Below are 23,227 nucleotides of genomic sequence, written 5' to 3' on the forward strand. Positions count from 1 at the left end.
CTGGTGTATCTGGTAACTATTGGTGACATGTCAAGAATAGTCACGATTGTTCCTCTGCTTACAATAAATATTCATGTAGATTTAAATGGCTACACATGTTCAAAGCCTGCGTGTTTGTGTGTGGTAACCCTAGCAACTATCATGATGACAATGGCGTGCTTGTGTGTGCTAACCCTAGCAGCTGTCATGATGAAAATGGCGTACTTGTGTTAGCTAACCCTAGCAGCTGTCATGATGACAATGGCGTGCTTGTGTGTGCAAACCCTAGTAGCTATCATGATGAAAATGGCGTACTTGTGTTAGCTAACCCTAGCAGCTGTCATGATGACAATGGCGTGCTTGTGTGTGCAAACCCTAGTAGCTATCATGATGACAGTGACGTGTTTGTGCGTGCTAACCCTAGCAGCTGTCATGATGACAGTGACGTGTTTGTGTGTGCTAACACTAGCAGCTGTCATGATGACAATGGCGTGCTTGTGTGTGCTAACCCTAGCAGCTATCACGATGACCATGACGTGTTTGTATGTGCTAACACTAGCAGCTGTCATGATGACAATGGCGTGGCTGTGTGCTAACCCTAGTAGCTATCGTGATATAAATGGCGTGGTTGTGTTCTAACCCTAGCAGCTGTCATGATGACAATGCCGTGCTTATATGTGCTAACCCTAGCAGCTATCGTGATGACAATGGCGTGCTTGTGTTTGTTAACCCTAGTAGCTATCATGATGACAGTGACGTGTTTGTGTTTGCTAACACAAGCAGCTGTCATGATGACAGTGTCGTATTTGTGTGTGCTAACACAAGCAGCTGTCATGATGACAATGGCGTTGTTGTGTGTGCTAACCCTAGCAGCTGTCATGATGACAATGGCGTGCTTGTGTGTGCTAACCCTAGCAGCTATCATGATGACAGTGACGTGCTTGTGTGTGCTAACACTAGCAGCTGTCATGATGACAATGGCGGCTTGTGTGTGCTAACCCTAGCAGCTATCATGATGACAGTGACGTGTTTCTGTGTGCTAACACTAGCAGCTATCATGATGACAATGGCGTGCTTGTGTGTGCTAACCCGAGCAGTTATCATGATGACAGTGACGTGGGTGTGTGCTAACCCTAGCAGCTATCGTGATATAAATGGCGTGGTTTTGTGTGCTAACCCTAGCAGCTGTCATGATGACAATGGCGTGCTTGTGTGTGCTAACCTTAGCAGCTGTCATGATGACAATGGCGTGGCTGTGTGCTAACCCTAGCAGCTATCATGATGACAGTGGCGTCCTTGTGTTTGCTAACCCTAGCAGCTGTCATGATGGCAGTGACGTGTTTGTTTGTGCTAACACAAGCAGCTGTCATGATGACAATGGCGTGCTTGTGTGTGCTAACCCTAGCAGCTATCGTGATATAAATGGCATGGTTTTGTGTGCTAACCCTAGCAGCTGTCATGATGACAATGGCGTGCTTGTGTATGCTAACCCTAGCAGCTATCATGATGACAATGGCGTGCTTGTGTGTGGTAACCCTAGCAGCTATCGTGATATAAATGGCATGGTTTTGTGTGCTAACCCTAGCAGCTATCATGATGACCATGACGTGTTTGTGTGTGCTAACCCTAGCAGCTGTCATGATGACAATGGCGTGGCTGTGTGCTAACCCTAGCAGCTATCATGATGACAGTGGCGTGCTTGTGTTTGCTAACCCTAGCAGCTGTCATGATGACAGTGACGTGTTTGTTTGTGCTAACACAAGCAGCTGTCATGATGACAATGGCGTGCTTGTGTGTGCTAACACTAGCAGCTGTCATGATGACAATGGCGTGCTTGTGTGCGCTAACCCTAGCAGCTATCGTGATATAAATGGCGTGGTTGTGTGTGCTAACCCTAGCAGCTGTCATGATGACAATGGCGTGCTTGTGTGTGCTAACCCTAGCAGCTATCATGATGACAATTGCGTGCTTGTTTGTGCTAACACTAGCAGCTGTCATGATGACAATGGCGTGGCTGTGTGCTAACCCTAGCAGCTATGGCGATATAAATGGCGTGGTTATGTGTTCTAACCCTAGCAGTAATCATGATGACAATGGCGTGGGTGTGTGCTAACCCTAGCAGCTGTCATAATGACAGTGACGTGTTTGTGTGTGATAACCCTAGCAGTTATCATGATGATAGTGGCGTGTTTGTGTGTGCTAACCCTAGCAGCTATCATGATGAATATGGCGTGCTTGTGTGTGCTAACCCTAGCAGCTATCGTGATATAAATGGCGTGGTTATTCGTGCTCACCCTAGCAGTTATCATGATGACAGTAACGTGTTTGTGTGTGCTAACCCTAGCAACTATCGTGATGTAAATGGCGTGTGTGTGTGTGCTAACCCTAGCAGCTGTCATGATGACAATGGCGTACTTGTGTGTGCTAACCCTAGCAGCTATCGTGATATAAATGCCTTGTTTGCATGTGCTAACCCTGGCAGCTATCATGATGACAGTGGCGTCTGTATGTGCTAACCCTAGAAGTTATCATGATGACAATGGCGTGCGTGTGTGTGCTAACCCTAGCAGCTGTCATGATGTCAATGGCGTACTTGTGTGTGCTAACCCTAGCAGCTATCGTGATATAAATGCCTTGTTTGTATGTGCTAACCCTGGCAGCTATCATGATGACAGTGGCGTCTGTATGTGCTAACCCTAGCAGCTATCATGATGACAATAGCGTGCGTGTGTGTGTGCTAACTCTAGCAGCTGTCATGATGACAATGGCGTACTTGTGTGTGCTAACCCTAGCAGCTATCGTGATGTAAATGCCTTGATTGTATGTGCTAACCCTGGCAGCTATCATGATGACAGTTGCGTCTGTATGTGCTAACCCTAGCAGTTATCATGATGACAATGGCGTGCGTGTGTGTGCTAACTCTAGCAGCTATCATGATGACAATGGATTGTAGCTTACTGTATATATTGTTATACAAAGTAGTCACAAAGATTACGATACTGTTTTGATGATGTCTTGCGTCTATATCTGGTAAAAGATAATGTGCTAATGCTGGGGGAAGCACACGAGATTTCCGGATTTTAAAAACGTTTTCATCTACGATGAAGTTATTTTTCATTTCATAGAAAATTTTGTTTCGAACAGAAATCGGTGCTTAATTCTTAATCATGGAATGATTTGAGAAAGTTCAGTTTTGTCCTTTACGTTTAAATTACAGATAAGGATGGGGTGTGGGGTCAGTTTGTCAAAGACAACTGTCGACCCGGTCACCCAGCCGACAGACCGGGAACAGCGGGAGACAGTGACTGTAGTAGAGGATAAACCAGAATTTATCTCGGATACACAGTTGGAGATTGAGTACTTAGGAGAAGACCAGGTAAAAACCGTGTTATATACAGCTTCGATACTCATGGGGTAACCATCACTTTCGCTCTTTGAGTCCCTAGAATATGGCAGTATTGAGGGTTCTGTGTGCGGCACCTTGTGGACACGATCTGTTTGATCCTTTGATATACAAATTGCGAGGTCCCACACCGGTGTTTTGTAATGGATTTGAAGTTGGATATCGCATTTTGTAATTTTCAAACGGAGCGTATCAGCCTGTGATTGGTCCGTTTTTTCCATGGCATGTTCTACGGGTGCAGAGAGCAAAAGTGATCGTAACTCAGACAGATTCGCACATTTGTAACATACTATATTTTCTCATAGCATTACACAATACACAACAAAAGACTGTGTAAGGGGTTCTGGGTTAATGGGAGTGATATAAATGTATGTGTTTTTTTGTTCTGTACATTCGTACCTTAGATTGAAAGACATCCTTATCCTTCATTATTTTCTTTCAGGTAAAAAAGTGCAATACAGATAATGTCTACGTGTTTGAATGGAAATCTTTCTTTTTATTCATGTTTTGTAATGATTTCAGCAAATTTCGGTGTGAATTGAGACAATTGTTGACACGCTGGTATCTTATTTGTTGTTCCTTCAATTTACGGTGTAAAAGAAATATTTCCAAATATTCCAGTTTGTATACTTAATTTAGAGTTACTGGTAACAACAAAAAGTGAACCCTACACATCCTTTGTAAGGATCCCGAATACTTTCGCCAACAGAACAATCAAACTGAATTTCTGAACATGCTGAATAGAATTTGTTTTGATTGTAGCTGAAAATAATGAAAACATTGCGGCATTATCCGAAACCAGCGCCCAATATTAAAGGAAAGAAATTGGAGACACCTGTCCAATGGTTTGGCGATTGGACTCCTGTGTGGCCGAATGCAGTCCAAAACTTAGCTAAGCAAAAACCATCAAAATTCCAGGATAACGACTCGGGACTTGAGGACGTCGCTAATATTGGACTCAGCATCCACGATATTGAGTTCAGGGCGCGTCATGTAAGCTTGGTCAATTTTTTCGGATCGAATGATTATTATTTTAATTAGACATTTGTGTGCGAGATATTTGTGTTATGTTTGTGAGTATGTATCAGTGTTGACTTTAATCAATAACAGTAATGCATGGTAAGTGTAAATGTAACCATACCAAAATCATGACAACTTACCCTCAGAAGTAACAAGGGAAGTAACTCGTGGAACAAACTCTATAAGACCATGGCCATAGACCGCTCTCTGTGTGACATATAACGATATAGAATAATTTACTATAAACCACGTGACTACTTGATATCCTTTACATGACAAGTCATGTGTAAATACAAAAATTATAGTTCATAGTAATTTTGATAGAATTTACAATTGTTCCACCTTTACGTGTTTTTTCTCTTTTCATATACATATTCATGTAATTTAGGTCTATAAATGATATTTCAATACTTTTAACACCTTGGTGAATTAAAAACGTTCGTCGAAAATTTACTGTACTGGTTTACTCTGTCGAACACATTTTTACAGGGATACAGTAGAATATTTTGGACACGAAATCCGTTTGGTATTTGGAATTGAGAGGGATCGGTATGGAGAAGGTTATACTAAAAAGGATATCATTCCTTGTATATTGTATATATGATGATTTGAGCCTTTACATTACAGACACCTCGCTATTTCAACGAAAGCTTTGATGATTTGATAGAGTATCTCGTCATGGGTATTGATACATCAGCAAATCCTGAGATGTTGATTGTTAGAGCGCTGGTCGGCTGGCTGAGCAGTCAAAAGCTTAACACGTTCAAACATTTAACAGGGACGGAGGACACGCCTGAAGGGTGTCTGGCTCTTCTAGCCCAGAGGCGTACAACCTTCTCCACTGTGTTCACCATAATTTGTCGGTAAGATGTATTGGTGGAACGCACCATCATAATAAAACATAAGTATTTCAGTCAGAGATACCCGTTTTCGTAACCATATTTCTTAAATAAATTAACAACGTGTAAGTGGTATTGTCCTTTCAAACAGCATCATCATGTCACTGCTCGGAAAATGCATGTTATTGAACTGAAAACTAGTTTATACCTCCGGAACGAAAGATCGTTCTTGTGCTGTCTGTTAGTCTGTTGTCAACGTTAACCTTTTCCATAACTATTGCACCGTAACAGGTAGGGTGTGTTCCTTGTGAAAAGACCATTCCGATGGTACCAAATGTGTTGAACATGTGACCTTGACCGTGACCTTTGACATACATTTGAAAAAAAATTAACATGACCATAACTATTGATCCAAAACTGTCAAATCATTACTACAATGAAGACATAAGTTTCACAACGTGTGCATGCAATTATCACATGCTTTACACAGTACAGTTTTAATGCCCCACTTACGAATTGTGTGGCAAGTGGGTACATAGTGTTTAATAAACACATCTTGTTTCTATTAACTTCGCACAGGAAAGCCGACATCACATGTGTTCAGGTTGGTGGGATGTGTAAAGCGCTCGGACGATATCAACCTGGGCATACGAACATGACAGATTTAGCGTGTCTATGGAACGCGATCTACATTGAAAAGCAGTGGTACATTATTCACCCAATATGGATGTGCAAGGCTTTTGTTGGTGCAAAATCGAACGGTTGGTTCAAGATTGTAGAAAAGTCCCAAGTCTTAACGAACTTTAACAAATATGCGTTCACAGAATACTATGTGATGACTGATCCAGAAGAGTTTAAATACACTTGTTTTCCGTTCGATCCGCAATGGCAGCTACAAAAGACACCCATATCCAGGCAGGAGTTTCTAGAGCAGCCTTTTCTACTGCCCCCATTTTTCGGTCTAGGACTTGAACTGAAATCAAAGCATTCTTGTGTTCTGGACGTAAACAACGGTAAGACTTTGATCGAAGTGGAAGCTAAGGCGAGAAACTCCAATCTGTTACATCTGTGGTATGAGCTTTCCTTTGGCAATAACATAGCCTTGTTAAATGAATCAGACAGGGAGTTCGTGGAACCTCAAGTGCTGCCAAGGCACGTGCGAATGGTTCGGTTCGCAAACAAATGGAATTTCGATATTCATCTACCAGTGGAAGGTGTATACAAATTCGCAATTTTTGCAGGGCCTAACCAGAATCCATTGGTGAGAGTTTGTGAGTTCCTTTTGAAGTGTTTAACACGCAAACCTAGTTGTCTTCCCCTTCGAATTGATCCCGGTTTTATTGGATTTGGACCAAATATTTCATCAGAAAGAGTTGGTCTTGTGATTCCTTTGAAAAGACGTGGCGAAATTTATGTTAAGAAGGACGATGTATTCAACGCAAAATTTCTAATCGATGGAAATATCGCTGATAAGATAGAAGTGAAGGCAACGTTTTATCCATCCGGATTTGCTGGTTCAAGAACGGAAAAGGTGTCGTGTGAATTAAACAGAAAGCAAAGAGAGGTTTCGGTAACTACCACGGTACCAAAAGATGGGGAGTATATTCTGACGATGTGGACGGCCAGTAACTTTGAACAGCGCAAGCGACAAGGCTATCAACCAGTCTGTCATTACTTGTTGACGTCATATATTTCACCAGTCCAAGAGGTCAGTTTTTGTAAAATGACTTACGTGTTACACCTGTCCTAATAGTCAATATCTAATCACTTGGCTTATTTGTTACACCTGTCCTAATAGTCAATATTTAATCACTGGACTTATTTGTTACACCTGTCCTAATAGTCAATATTTAATCACTGGACTTATTTGTTACACCTGTCCTAATAGTCAATATTTAATCACTGGACTTATTTGTCACACCTGTCCTAATAGTCAATATTTAATCACTGGACTTATTTGTTACACCTGTCCTAATAGTCAATATTTAATCACTGGACTTATTTGTTACACCTGTCCTAATAGTCAATATTTAATCACTGGACTTATTTGTCACACCTGTCCTAATAGTCAATATTTAATCACTGGACTTATTTGTTACACCTGTCCTAATAGTCAATATTTAATCACTGGACTTATTTGTTACACCTGTCCTAATAGTCAATATTTAATCACTGGACTTATTTGTCACACCTGTCCTAATAGTCAATATTTGATCAGTGGACTTATTTGTTACACCTGTCCCAAAGGTCAATATTTAGTCGCCGGACGTATTTTTTACTAGAATTATTCATTCACCTGTTCAATAAGCGAGTAACTTTTCATTAAACTTATTTCTTTGTCCCTGTAATTACTTGTTGCATCTGTAAAAGAGGTTAGGAACGTGTCATTGAATTTGTTCGGTTTGTTACAGATACAGTCAAATGATATGGTCTGATGTTTTATTTTACAAACATGTGTAGCATTTAAAACATTCTTTAGCTCCTTTTGTTGTTGTGGTTTATATAGATGAGAAAAAATTTGGCTCCTGATGTAATTAGCGATCAAAGCCGGCACAATTACAGCCGGAGTATATCAGTAACAGAAAGGTGGGTTTCACGGTGCACAATAGACACATTTACTTGACGCTCTTCCAAAATTATCTGATAAATGAAAATTACAAAAAGTATTTGATTATGGGGCTGGTGCACCTCCTCGTCTAAAGTTTAACTTTCGATTACTTGTTATTTCCTCTCTCACCTCCAAGGTTTCAGCTGTATGATGCAATTAAATGATTCTTTCGTCTCTGCTGTATCTTACTCTAACTGTATATATAAAAGTGATATCCACGGTGGAATGGTATGTACGATACTACTATCAGGATCACTTCTTTCGCTTATTCATTGATCATGATTATGAATGTGCCGGTTCTTACAAAGCATATGTTGTTTGTAGTCTCCCCGTCAAAGACATCAGAGACGGAAACTCCAAGTTGCCATGGAAGCTGAGGATATGAATGGAATGGAAGGTGCGATACAGCAGTGTATTAAAGAAGGGATCGATCCGGAGGATGATGAACTCCAATATACCAAACTCAAATGTCAGATTCTAAAAGCCAGGAAAGGTACTAATCTAATACTTTATAAAGTCTATTGATCCACCATGACCAATCATTTAGTCTTTCTTTTAGATTACCTGTTACGTTTCCGCCTAATGGAGACCATAATTTACATATTGATACCCTTCCAAAACTCCACGATTTCCAGTTTCTTGGCAACGATATAATCCACTTACTCTGTCTCGTTTCATTTATTTAGATATCATTGTAGGTTTGAAAACTGAATTTTCAACACGTTCCTACTATATAGCATGCATTTTCAAACCTATGGATTTTTTCAATATTATTTTTGCTATTTAAAAGATTTTTGGATACTTTTCAGATATTCATGACTGCATTCTGAGAAAAAATCTCGACATTACTCTACAGACTCTGAAATTTATTAGGCAGTCGAAACTAACCAAAGTCCTCTGTCAGGAAATTGTAACTTTGGTTAAATTAAAGGAAGGACAAGACTATGGTCAGGTCGGCTCGGACTGGGAGGAGACGGAGTCAGAATATTCTCTTCAGTATTCCCTTAATTCCCTACAAGGATGGAAAACTAACTAGATCATACACTGGTCACATCGTTGATACAAAGGAATCTCACATCATTTATCTGATAGCATACTAACGTTTTCTTTATTGTTCATGTACGTATGCTAAACTGACGAGGGGCATCGAAATCGTTGAAAAGCTTCCGAATGATTTCTGTTTTCGCCCGTTTTGTACCGATAAATGTCCTCTTTTCCTTTCCGAATTCAGAAGTATGAATACACGTTGAAATCATTCATTTTGTTCAATCGATATGAAAATGTTACATTAACTTCATAATTAAGGTGTTTTATTTCTTTATCTAACATTTTATCCTCGTCAGAACCACACTCAAGGCTATACACAACACGAGGAGTGGTACACTATAGAATCCTATAAACTCAGTTACATATCAAAACAACACTCATTAGGTGTATGCTTTGTTCTCACGTTAATTCATAAGCAAGACTGCTTTTGTATGTGAGCTTTCCGATGTGATTATGATAAAGAGTATTTTCTTATATTTGTCTATCAAAGACGGGGTGTTTTGTTGCTTGAATTTGTGCAATAACAATTGTGATGCGTTATGAAAATATAATAATGTATATTGATATGTGAATGAATTTTGTAATCTGTATACGTGTGACATTAAGACAGGTTTCGCTGTAATCTGTATACGTGTGACATTTTTACAGGTTTCGTTGTAATCTGTATACATGTGACATTTTGACAGGTTTCGCTGTAATCTGTATACGTGTGACATTTTGACAGGTTTCGCTGTAATCTGTATACGTGTGACATTTTGACAGGTTTCGCTGTAATCTGTATACGCGTGACATTACGACAGGTTTCGCTGTAATCTGTATGAGTGTGACATTTTGACAGGTTTCGCTGTAATCTGTATACGTGTGACATTACGACAGGTTTCGCTGTAATCTGTATACGTGTGACATTTTGACAGATTTCGCTGTAATCTGTATACGTGTGACATTACGACAGGTTTCGCGGTAATCTGTATACGCGTGACATTACGACAGATTTCGCTGTAATCTGTATACGTGTGACATTTTGACGGGTTTCGCTGTAATCTGTATACGCGTGACATTTTGACAGGTTTCGCTGTAATCTGTATACGTGTGACATTACGACAGGTTTCGCTGTAATCTGTAGACGTGTGACATTACGACAGGTTTCGCTGTAATCTGTATACGTGTGACATTTTGACAAGTTTCGCTGTAATCTGTTTACGTGTGACATTTTTACAGATTTCGCTGTAATCTGTATACGTGTGACATTACGACAGGTTTCGCTGTAATCTGTATGAGTGTGACATTACGACAGGTTTCGCTGTAATGTGTATGGGTGTGACATTACGGCAGGTTTGGCTGTAATCTGTATGAGTGTGACATTTTGACAGGTTTCGCTGTAATCTGTATACGTGTGACATTTTGACAGGTTTCGCTGTAATCTGTAGACGTGTGACATTACGACAGGTTTCGCTGTAATCTGTATACGTGTGACATTACGACAGGTTTCGCTGTAATCTGTATACGTGTGACATTACGACAGGTTTCGCTGTAATCTGTAGACGTGTGACATTACGACAGGTTTCGCTGTAATCTGTATACGTGTGACATTACGACAGGTTTCGCTGTAATCTGTAGACGTGTGACATTACGACAGGTTTCGCTGTAATCTGTATACTTGTGACATTACGACAGGTTTCGCTGTAATCTGTATACTTGTGATATTACGACAGGTTTCGCTGTAATCTGTAGACGTGTGACATTACGACAGGTTTCGCTGTAATCTGTATACTTGTGACATTACGACAGGTTTCGCTGTAATCTGTATACTTGTGACATTACGACAGGTTTCGCTGTAATCTGTAGACGTGTGACATTACGACAGGTTTCGCTGTAATCTGTAGACGTGTGACATTACGACAGGTTTCGCTGTAATCTGTATACGTGTGACATTACGACAGGTTTCGCTGTAATCTGTAGACGTGTGACATTACGACAGGTTTCGCTGTAATCTGTATACGTGTGACATTACGACAGGTTTCGCTGTAATCTGTATACGTGTGACATTACGACAGGTTTCGCTGTAATCTGTAGACGTGTGACATTACGACAGGTTTCGCTGTAATCTGTATACGTGTGACATTACGACAGGTTTCGCTGTAATCTGTAGACGTGTGACATTACGACAGGTTTCGCTGTAATCTGTATACTTGTGACATTACGACAGGTTTCGCTGTAATCTGTATACTTGTGATATTACGACAGGTTTCGCTGTAATCTGTAGACGTGTGACATTACGACAGGTTTCGCTGTAATCTGTATACTTGTGACATTACGACAGGTTTCGCTGTAATCTGTATACTTGTGACATTACGACAGGTTTCGCTGTAATCTGTAGACGTGTGACATTACGACAGGTTTCGCTGTAATCTGTAGACGTGTGACATTACGACAGGTTTCGCTGTAATCTGTATACGTGTGACATTACGACAGGTTTCGCTGTAATCTGTATGAGTGTGACATTACGACAGGTTTCGCTGTAATCTGTATACGCGTGACATTACGACAGGTTTCGCTGTAATCTGTATGAGTGTGACATTTTGACAGGTTTCGCTGTAATCTGTATACGTGTGACATTACGACAGGTTTCGCTGTAATCTGTATACGTGTGACATTTTGACAGATTTCGCTGTAATCTGTATACATGTGACATTACGACAGGTTTCGCGGTAATCTGTATACGCGTGACATTACGACAGATTTCGCTGTAATCTGTATACGTGTGACATTTTGACGGGTTTCGCTGTAATCTGTATACGCGTGACATTTTGACAGGTTTCGCTGTAATCTGTATACGTGTGACATTACGACAGGTTTCGCTGTAATCTGTAGACGTGTGACATTACGACAGGTTTCGCTGTAATCTGTATACGTGTGACATTTTGACAGGTTTCGCTGTAATCTGTTTACGTGTGACATTTTTACAGATTTCGCTGTAATCTGTATACGTGTGACATTACGACAGGTTTCGCTGTAATCTGTATGAGTGTGACATTACGACAGGTTTCGCTGTAATGTGTATGGGTGTGACATTACGGCAGGTTTCGCTGTAATCTGTATGAGTGTGACATTTTGACAGGTTTCGCTGTAATCTGTATACGTGTGACATTTTGACAGGTTTCGCTGTAATCTGTAGACGTGTGACATTACGACAGGTTTCGCTGTAATCTGTATACGTGTGACATTTTGACAGGTTTCGCTGTAATCTGTTTACGTGTGACATTTTTACAGATTTCGCTGTAATCTGTATACGTGTGACATTACGACAGGTTTCGCTGTAATCTGTATGAGTGTGACATTACGACATGTTTCGCTGTAATCTGTATGGGTGTGACATTACGACATGTTTCGCTGTAATCTGTATGGGTGTGACATTACGGCAGGTTTCGCTGTAATCTGTATGAGTGTGACATTTTGACAGGTTTCGCTGTAATCTGTATACGTGTGGCATTTTGACAGGTTTCGCTGTAATCTGTATGTGACATTATGACAGATTTCGCTGTAATCTGTTTACGTGTGACATTTCGACAGGTTTCGCTGTAATCTGTATACTTGTGATATTACGACAGGTTTCGCTGTAATCTGTATAGGTGTGACATTACGACAGGTTTCGCTGTAATCTGTAGACGTGTGACATTACGACAGGTTTCGCTGTAATCTGTAGACGTGTGACATTACGACAGGTTTCGCTGTAATCTGTATACGTGTGACATTACGACAGGTTTCGCTGTAATCTGTAGACGTGTGACATTACGACAGGTTTCGCTGTAATCTGTAGACGTGTGACATTACGACAGGTTTCGCTGTAATCTGTAGACGTGTGACATTACGACAGGTTTCGCTGTAATCTGTATACTTGTGACATTACGACAGGTTTCGCTGTAATCTGTATACTTGTGATATTACGACAGGTTTCGCTGTAATCTGTATAGGTGTGACATTACGACAGGTTTCGCTGTAATCTGTAGACGTGTGACATTACGACAGGTTTCGCTGTAATCTGTATACGTGTGACATTACGACAGGTTTCGCTGTAATCTGTATACGTGTGACATTACGACAGGTTTCGCTGTAATCTGTAGACGTGTGACATTACGACAGGTTTCGCTGTAATCTGTATACTTATGACATTACGACAGGTTTCGCTGTAATCTGTATACTTGTGACATTACGACAGGTTTCGCTGTAATCTGTAGACGTGTGACATTACGACAGGTTTCGCTGTAATCTGTAGACGTGTGACATTACGACAGGTTTCGCTGTAATCTGTATACGTGTGACATTACGACAGGTTTCGCTGTAATCTGTATGAGTGTGACATTACGACAGGTTTCGCTGTAATCTGTATACGTGTGACATTACGACAGGTTTCGCTGTAATCTGTATACGTGTGACATTACGACAGGTTTCGCTGTAATCTGTAGACGTGTGACATTACGACAGGTTTCGCTGTAATCTGTAGACGTGTGACATTACGACAGGTTTCGCTGTAATCTGTATACGTGTGACATTACGACAGGTTTCGCTGTAATCTGTAGACGTGTGACATTACGACAGTTTTCGCTGTTTGCCAGGATATTGACTAGTGTAACTCTGACACTTTTGATGCAAACCTTTCATTTTGATATCAAACGTTTTTTTTTTTTTTTTGTTATTGTTATAAATTCAAAGAATAAAACAAAATCAGTGAACTTTACCTGAATATTTTTATGTACATGAAAAGATGTTGCAATTGAAAAAAAGACTGCCTTTGGTGTAATGCATTGAAAATGGAGGAGATGTGTTCATCCTACCAGGAGTGTTTAGTGTTTTGTGACTCCGGCAAACTTCCCCTTTATTGAGCAGATATAGTGACAGTTCCTTCTCCAAAACTGGCAGTTGCATTTATAATGTTTTAGTGAATATTTTAATGTGAAAAAATGTGTGATTTGATGACATACAGAACAAGGATTGGACTTCACAATTTCTCCAGATTCTGGAGGGGTGGAGTGCGGACCTCTGCAGGGAAAAATATTGAACAATGTACAGGTAAACTTACCTTTGTTCTTACCTGTGTTACAATAGGGATTATACTGGCTCTTAGTGAATGGCTAGTCAGCCATGACAGAACTTTTAATGGGGAGTTTACCGTTGTTGGGGCCCCAACAGTTGTACCTGACTTTGTTTATATGCAAAGCACATTTACAGATTGTACGACTGGGAACAAACTTACTCATTACTACAATGGAAATATTGAAAATGTGAAAACTGACCATTTCAAATTACCAGCCGGGTTACGGCACTGTTCTTGGAATATACGAAGTTTGTACAATAAGATTGGTGAACTATCAATACACTTAGTAAAACCTCCACTCGACATTCTTTATATTCAAGAAACCTGACTTTCTTCTGCTATCTTCAGTGAGGAAATCACCATTACAGGTTAAATTGTTAAACGCGCTGATCGTTCAAATGACGATAGGCACGGCGGTGTAGCGACATTTATTAAATCTGATATACTCTACACTAGACGAAATGACCTTGAATGGTTTGACCTTGAAGTGCTCTGTGTACAATTAAATTTTGAAAATTCCAGATCAATCATCATGGTTAATAACTACAGACCGCCAAATTGTGATTTAAGACTTTGGTTGAGCAATTATGAAAATTGTATTGGAAAATGTCTCGGTGAAAATATGGAACTGATAATATTGGCTGATTTCAATGTGAACATTCTAAATGAAAAAGAAAATCTGTGTGATCTTACAGAAACCTGAAATCTTATACAGATTGTCACTGAACCTACTCGGAGGACACTAACACACTCATAGACCACATATATGTCTCCAAATCTGAGTATATTAGAACGGTAAATATTGTACTTAGTGGTCTCGGTGACCATTATCCTGTTTGTTGTGTGTGTAAACATTCATTTGGGTCAAAGTTCAAACACTTTACACAGGTGTATAGATCACTTAAAAACTTTGATTCTAAGCTATTTAGTGATGCTATAGGAACTGTGCCATGGTCTGCCATAGAAATATCTGACGATGTCAATGAATCACTATCTACGTGACATCAATTGTTCTCAGGTGATCTCGATGAACATGCTCCAATAAAGGAACACAGTGTCAAATCAAAGTACTGAAAATACTGAGAGGCTAAACGTATTGAAAAATGTTCACAAATAACCGTAAAGCTATATTACTTTCCCCATACTCCTACACTTTGGAATGCAAAAATTACTAAAATAAGAGAACCACAGGCTATTTTTCTTAATTTTAAGCGATTTTATATCTTCTTTAATTCTTCTTTCAAATTTGACGACAAAATTGTGAATAAATCAAAATAAGGTAAAAAAAAAAAAAAAAATAATAAAATACACACAACCGTTTATTTATCGCCAACAAGCAATTTGATAAATAGCTCTATGATGAAGTTGACTAAATAAAACCTTTGAAATACCGAAGATGTTGCAATTACTATCCTATCACTATGAGGATTTAAGACAAATCGAAAGGACTTTATACCTACTTCTTTATTTTGAATGTATTGCAAAGTTATAGTCCTTACTTATTATAATTATATCTGTAGTTGAGGAAAGTAGATAAGGTATACACAGCATTTCAGATAGATAAAAGTGTTAGTAATTACATTAAATGTATTTATCTCCAATGCATTAGATAATGTCACCATGACACGCTAAATGAATAAATATGTTATGGAAATATTTCGTTTTAGTTAATTGGTAATTATAAATATGGATATTTTGGGGTTTTTTTTATACGCGCTTTGTTTGAAGGAAGATTTTCATTTCAAGGAACTTTGATACACATTAACAAACCTTGAGAAATTAGCACAATCAACCTTCATCAAATAAAACTAAAAGACAAAAAATATAAGTTATAACAAAGTCAACATCATGATCAGTACAGTATTAAAAATATATCATTCATAAATCTTGAGCACCAAATGTACCTTGCCTACGAAGCGCAAACTTTTTATCTTCAAAAACTTGAAAAATTGTCATGGCGGTGGGTGTGAAAATCCAGAAAAAGTGTCATATCGCGGGTGTGTGCGTAGGATGAACAGTCCAATTTTGTGACGTCTAATGAGGTAAAGTGATGTTATATATTAAGACGATCTTGCCACAACGACAAGGATTAAAGCAAAATTGATGTTCTGTTTGTAAGTTTTGTTTGTTTATAAGTGTTGTTATTTATTTATTATAAGTGCTGAGAATTCCGTAAAAGATATTGTTCAAAATTTATCAATAGTTCAACCACACTGTGCTTCTTTTTTGAAATATATAGTAATCGTATTGTTATTTAAAAAATAAACTAATTTTGGATGCTTTTAAAATAGCGATTTGAAAAATAGCGGCATTATTTACGCAGAAAATTGCCGCTAGAGGGCTCTAACTCTTTTCGATATTTCAGCCAATGAGAAGGCCAGGATCGGTAAATTTTGTCTGAAAGGCCGTCGCAATAGGCTATGCGTACTGAGTACGTTTAGCCTAAAAACCAACACTACCTGAGTGGATAGACGATGATATCCTTGACAATATACGTTACAGAGACCAATTAAAGAACTCTGGTGAAATGACTCAATATAGTGTTCAGCGTAATGAAGTTCGGGATATGATCAGACAAGCCAAATCCCATTACTTCAAAAATGTTATTGATTGTAATTTAGATAATCCCCGAAATGTGTGGAAACTCATCTGTGAGGTTGCTCCCAATCAATGTTGCATGTTGATGGAGAGAGTATATATGATCAAAAGGAAATGGCAAATTAATTTAATATATTTTTTACTGTAATTGCTGGTAAATGATCTGCACAACTTCATGATCTATTCTTCTTTTGACAAACTTAAGCAATATGTGTCAGCAAAATTGACAACAGGTAACAAATTTTCTATCCCAGATGTTTCAGTTGAATTTGTGAGTAATTTCCGGAAATCTTTAGTTGAAAAGAAGGCTGTAAGTGCTGACGGTGTTAATGGTAAGCTGCTGAAGCTTGTACATAATCAGATAGCACCTTCACTGACATATATCATAAATCTTCGTATAAGAACATGTAAATTTCCTGACCAGTGGAAAATGGCCAAAGTAATTCCTTTGTATAAAAGTGGTAACTCTACTGATTTTAATAATGATAGGCCAATCTTTGTTTCACCCATTTAATCTAAGATACTGGAAAGGCATGTACATACCCATTTAATCTAAGATACTGGAAAGGCATGTACATACCCATTTAATCTAAGATACTGGAAAGGCATGTACATACCCATTTTATCTAAGATACTGGAAAGGCATGTACATACCCATTTTATCTAAGATACTGGAAAGGCATGTACATACCCATTTTATCTAAGATACTGGAAAGGCATGTACATACCCATTTTATCTAAGATACTGGAAAGGCATGTACATACTCATTTAATCTAAGATACTGGAAAGGCATGTACATACCCATTTTTACAAGTTTTTAAGTGAACACAAGCTCATTGTCTCATCACAGTCTGGTTTTAGAGAAAAAACATTCATGTGAAACAGCCATGTGAAATATCGTTAACTCTCGGGCCAGAAATATTGATGATTGGTTTTTCACAAGTGTAATTTTTGCAGATTTTAAGAAGGCCTTTGATTAAGTTAATCATTCTGTTTTGTTAGAAAAGCTTAAATCATATGGATATAATGAAAGCTCATTATCATGGTTTGAATCATATCTTTCAGATAGAATACAAAAAGTCTGTTTGCCTGGTACTCTGTCGGAAACAAATAACATTACACATGGTGTACCACAAGGTTCAATCTTAGGCCCATTACTATTTTTGACATTTATTAATGATCTATCTTTATCCGTTGATACAAATACCGAAATGTATGCTGGCGATTCCAGTTTCCATTATGCCAGTAAATCCTCAGAAGATATACAAGATGTTTTGCAGACAGATTTAGAAAATGTAACAAATTGGTGTAATAAAAACAAAATGATTATAAATACCCCAAAAGACAAAATGTATGATTGTTGCTTCCAAACAGAAACTCCCCAGGACTACAGATTGTAAACTTAGCCTGAAACTTGGTGACACTGAATTAGAACAAGTGGAAAAATGATAAACTTGTAGGTGTACATCTGGATTATTGTTTGTCAAGGAAAAGTCATGTTGACAAAGCAGTGTCTAAAATTAGAAAACGCTTAGGTTTGTTAGGGCGTTCATATCTTCCCATTCAAGGTAGAATGAAGTTTTACAACTCATGTATTTTCCCCATCTTTGCGATCGCCTTTTGTCCGGCGTCGTCCGTCGTAAACATTTTTCTCAACTTCTTCTCAAGTTCTACATGTCTCATTGAGCTGAAACTTACCTGAAATGATCATGACATGATCCTTACTAACGTTTGTTAATTTCGGGTTGGTCCGAAATCCAACATGGCCGCCATGGCCGTCATCTTCAAAACACATTTTCGACTTCTTCTCAAGTTCAAAATTTGAAATCTTGTGTTTTATGTCAGATGACCGTTAAGGCCCATGGGCCTCTTGTATGTATTGCTGTATTGTATAATCTGGATGTGATGCAAATCATATGGGTAAATTATATAAAGCCCAGAAATAGGCAGCGAGACACACCTTCCTCTGATATGTTTTCTGTTTTAAAATGGCTTCCAATTGAAAAATATTCTGAATTCAAGAGAATATGTATGTTTTACAAATGTATTCATGAATTGGTGCCAGATAACTTAAGTCACACTATCAAACTTGCTAATGATGAACACAGAAGATGTATCAGGTTCTCCGGGGCAAATAATGTTATTCTTCCTAAGCATAGAACTACATTTTACTCAAAACAATTTTTTATATCTGGTGCTCAGGACTGGAATAGTCTACCCAGTCTGTTAAAAGACATTCAAAATTTCATTTCTTTTAGAGACCAACTAGTTCATTACTTTTGGGATTCTTAACTGTTCTTTTTAATGCAAATTTTCCTTTTTTAATCTATGCTATATTAGCGTATATCCTGGTAATTTTTACTTTTTGCTATGTTAGCATATATGTATCTACGGCTTAAAGCCATTTAATTGACAAATCAAACACATATTTGTGCTATCTGTGATAATTTTAATTAATACTGACTGTGATACGTTATAATGTCTTTCACTATTATAATTTTGTATGTATTTTAGTATCTGAAGTAATATTTAACTAACTTGAGGACCATGTGGTAGATTAGCCTTTGAATAAACATGTATTATCCTCTTTAAATAAATTCTATCATCATCATTATTAAAGTGTAGGTGGACTTGAGTCAGTGAGGGTTGCCTTAAGCTGGATATTTTGATTTTCCTCAGTCACCTCCTACATTTCTAATTTTAGCACTGGCGAGTCCTAGAATGACAAAACTGCTGTAGTTTATACTTTACTTCATCATGTTGTCCTGCTCTGCTTTAAATTTGTATTGAAAGGTGTTATTCTCATGTGTTTTTGTAATGTATAATCATTATCTAACGACATAGTCCGACTACCTTTCTCTTTGTTCTTTAATTAGACAGCTTGATGACCACAATAATAATCAATAGTCTTAAGTAATGAAAAATTTTTTTCTAGTATGAAGTGTTTGAGTTTGAAGAAGTGTTTTATTTCATCCATGGTGAAATCCACTCTGTATAGTTATCATATTGCACCAACCACTTAAGCTTTTGCTTTAACACTAACTTAATTTTCATGTAAAAATGGGAAACAGCTTATATAAATTCGTATCCTGAAGCACATTTGGTTATTGACGGGTCACTTGTATGAGGCAAAGAATCCCAGAGACTAATTACAGGCGACAGAAATGCTTTCATGCAAGAAAGAGAACGAAAATTCTTACCAACACGAGTGTTATGATCACGGAAGCAGTGATAACGTTCAGGAAGAGTTTCTTGCAGATACTGATGGGAGGAGACATGAATCAGTTCGTGAAAATAAATGATTTTATGGTGTTTACGTCTTTGCTGTAGAGGAAGCTAGCCAGTCTCAATAAAAAGCTTCACTCTACTAGTCAGTTTCAATATAAAGTTTCACTCTACTAGTCTGTCTCAATATAAAGCTTTACTCTACTAGTCAGTTTCAATATAAAGTTTCACTCTACTAGTCTGTCTCAATAAAAAGCTTCACTCTACTAGTCAGTTTCAATATAAAGTTTCACTCTACTAGTCGGTCTCAATATAAAGCTTTACTCTACTAGTCTGTCTCAATAAAAAGCTTCACTCTACTAGTCAGTCTCAATATAAAGTTTTACTCTACTAGTCGGTCTCAATATAAAGTTTTACTCTACTAGTAAGTCTCAATAAAAAGCTTCACTCTACTAGTCAGTCTCAATATAAAGTTTTATTCTACTAGTCGGTCTCAATATAAAGTTTTACTCTACTAGTCTGTCTCAATAAAAAGCTTCACTCTACTAGTCAGTCTCAATATAAAGTTTTACTCTACTAGTCGGTCTCAATATAAAGTTTTACTCTACTAGTCAGTCTCAATATAAAGCTTCACTCTACTAGTAAGTCTCAATATAAAGCTTTACTATACTAGTCGGTCTCAATATAAAGCTTTACTCTACTAGTCTGTCTCAATAAAAAGCTTCACTCTACTAGTCAGTCTCAATATAAAGCTTCACGCTACTAGTCTGTCTCAATAAAAAAGCTTTACTCTACTAGTCAGTCTCAATAAAAAAGCTTTACTCTACTAGTCAGTCTCAATATCAAGCTTCACTCTACTAGTCAGTCTCAATATAAAGTTTTACTCTACTAGTCAGTCTCAATATAAAGCTTCACTCTACTAGTAAGTCTCAATATAAAGCTTTACTCTACTAGTCGGTCTCAATATAAAGCTTCACTCTACTAGTCAGTCTCAATATAAAGCTTTACTCTACTAGTCAGTCTCAATATAAAGCTTAACTCTACTAGTCAGTTTCAATATAAAGCTTTACTCTACTAGTCAGTCTCAATATAAAGCTTTACTCTACTAGTCGGTCTCAATATAAAGCTTCACTCTACTAGTAAGTCTCAATATAAAGCTTCACTCTACTAGTCGGTCTCAATATAAAGCTTCACTCTACTAGTCAGTCTCAATATAAAGCTTCACGCTACTAGTCAGTCTCAATATAAAGCTTAACTCTACTAGTCAGTTTCAATATAAAGCTTTACTATACTAGTCAGTCTCAATATAAAGCTTCGCTCTACTGGTAAGTCTCAATATAAAGCTTCACTCTACTAGTCGGTCTCAATATAAAGCTTCACTCTACTAGTAAGTCTCAATATAAAGCTTCACTCTACTAGTCGGTCTCAATATAAAGCTTCACTCTACTAGTAAGTCTCAATATAAAGCTTCACTCTACTAGTCGGTCTCAATATAAAGCTTCACTCTACTAGTCAGTCTCAATATAAAGCTTCACGCTACTAGTCAGTCTCAATATAAAGCTTAACTCTACTAGTCAGTTTCAATATAAAGCTTCACGCTACTAGTCAGTCTCAATATAAAGCCTTACTCTACTAGTCAGTTTCAATATAAAGCTTTACTCTTCTAGTCAGTCTCAATATAAAGCTTTACTCTACTAGTCGGTCTCAATATAAAGCTTCACTCTACTAGTAAGTCTCAATATAAAGCTTCACTCTACTAGTAAGTCTCAATATAAAGCTTTACTCTACTAGTCGGTCTCAATATAAAGCTTCACTCTACTAGTCAGTCTCAATATAAAGCTTTACTCTACTAGTCAGTCTCAATATAAAGCTTAACTCTACTAGTCAGTTTCAATATAAAGCTTTACTCTACTAGTCTGTCTCAATATAAAGCTTCACTCTACTAGTCAGTCTCAATATAAAGCTTTACTCTACTGGTAAGTCTCAATATAAAGCTTTACTCTACTAGTCTGTCTCATTATAAAGCTTTACTCTACTAGTCAGTCTCAATATAAAGCTTAACTCTACTAGTCAGTTTCAATATAAAGCTTTACTCTACTAGTCTGTCTCAATATAAAGCTTTACTCTACTAGTCGGTCTCAATATAAAGCTTCACTCTACTAGTCAGTCTCAATATAAAGCTTTACTCTACTAGTCAGTCTCAATATAAAGCTTTACTCTACTAGTCGGTCTCAATATAAAGCTTCACTCTACTAGTCAGTCTCAATATAAAGCTTTACTCTACTAGTCGGTCTCAATATAAAGCTTCACTCTACTAGTCAGTCTCAATATAAAGCTTTACTCTACTAGTCAGTCTCAATATAAAGCTTAACTCTACTAGTCAGTTTCAATATAAAGCTTTACTCTACTAGTCTGTCTCAATATAAAGCTTCACTCTACTAGTCAGTCTCAATATAAAGCTTTACTCTACTGGTAAGTCTCAATATAAAGCTTCACTCTACTAGTAAGTCTCAATATAAAGCTTTACTCTACTAGTCAGTCTCAATATAAAGTTTTACTCTACTAGTAAGTCTCAATATAAAGCTTCACGCTACTAGTCTGTCTCATTATAAAGCTTTACTCTACTAGTCAGTCTCATTATAAAGCTTTACTCTTCTAGTCAGTCTCAATATAAAGCTTTACTCTGCTAGTTAGCTTCGTTCGACCAGTAACTATACACGCTGAATCTCATTGGAAATCATCTAACATGTAATGTTGACCTTTTGCACGATCTATCCCAATCGATGTCGTCATATGCAAAACAGGACGAATAAGTATAAAATACAGAGTTTGAAGAGAAGCAGGGTCTAGATTAAGCTTAGATAAACTTTCATGAGATCTTATATTTGATATAGTTAATATGGTCGATCCAGTTTCCATTTTTGTTTATAAAGGCAGAGCAAGATACACACCGACATCAGTGAGTATTGTTGGTCGTTAGGGGAGGAGGAATTGTAGTTTTCCTAAGATATCAGATTTTTGTTTCAGTAGGATTAAAATATAACTAATGGGTGTGTCAGTAATGATGTACAAATACAACTCTAATGGGTGTGTCAGTAATGATGTATAGTTAGCAATAAAGTCAGCTGTTAGTACGATGTTAGATATATCTGTATCAAATCTAGTCAGTTAGCAATAAAGTCAGCTGTTCGTACGATGTTAGATATATCTGTATGAAATCAAGATTAAAACAAGAACACTAATGAACAGTACACAATGTGATACACATATACAACTCTAATGAACAGTACACAATGTGATAGGATGATACACATATACAACACTAATGAACAGTACACAATGTGATACACATATACAACACTAATGAACAGTACACAATGTGATACACATATACAACACTAATGAACAGTACACA

General features: G+C 37.7%; 1 protein-coding gene across 1 annotated transcript; it reads left to right on the plus strand.

The window, feature by feature from the left end:
- Window positions 1–4,153: 4,153 nt before the first annotated feature.
- On the plus strand, window positions 4,154–9,189 carry LOC132556099 (hillarin-like). The gene is made up of 5 exons (XM_060220486.1): window positions 4,154–4,375; window positions 5,030–5,265; window positions 5,821–6,949; window positions 8,174–8,342; window positions 8,659–9,189. Exons 1-5 carry the CDS (start codon window positions 4,154–4,156, stop codon window positions 8,883–8,885), a joined length of 1,983 nt encoding a protein of 660 aa, XP_060076469.1. The 3' UTR covers window positions 8,886–9,189.
- Window positions 9,190–23,227: the final 14,038 nt, after the last annotated feature.

This window comes from Ylistrum balloti, unplaced genomic scaffold, assembly GCF_031769215.1.
Source record: "Ylistrum balloti isolate Yb309-2 unplaced genomic scaffold, AGI_CSIRO_Ybal_v1 Utg370544, whole genome shotgun sequence".
Classification (NCBI taxonomy): Eukaryota; Metazoa; Mollusca; class Bivalvia; order Pectinida; family Pectinidae; genus Ylistrum; species Ylistrum balloti.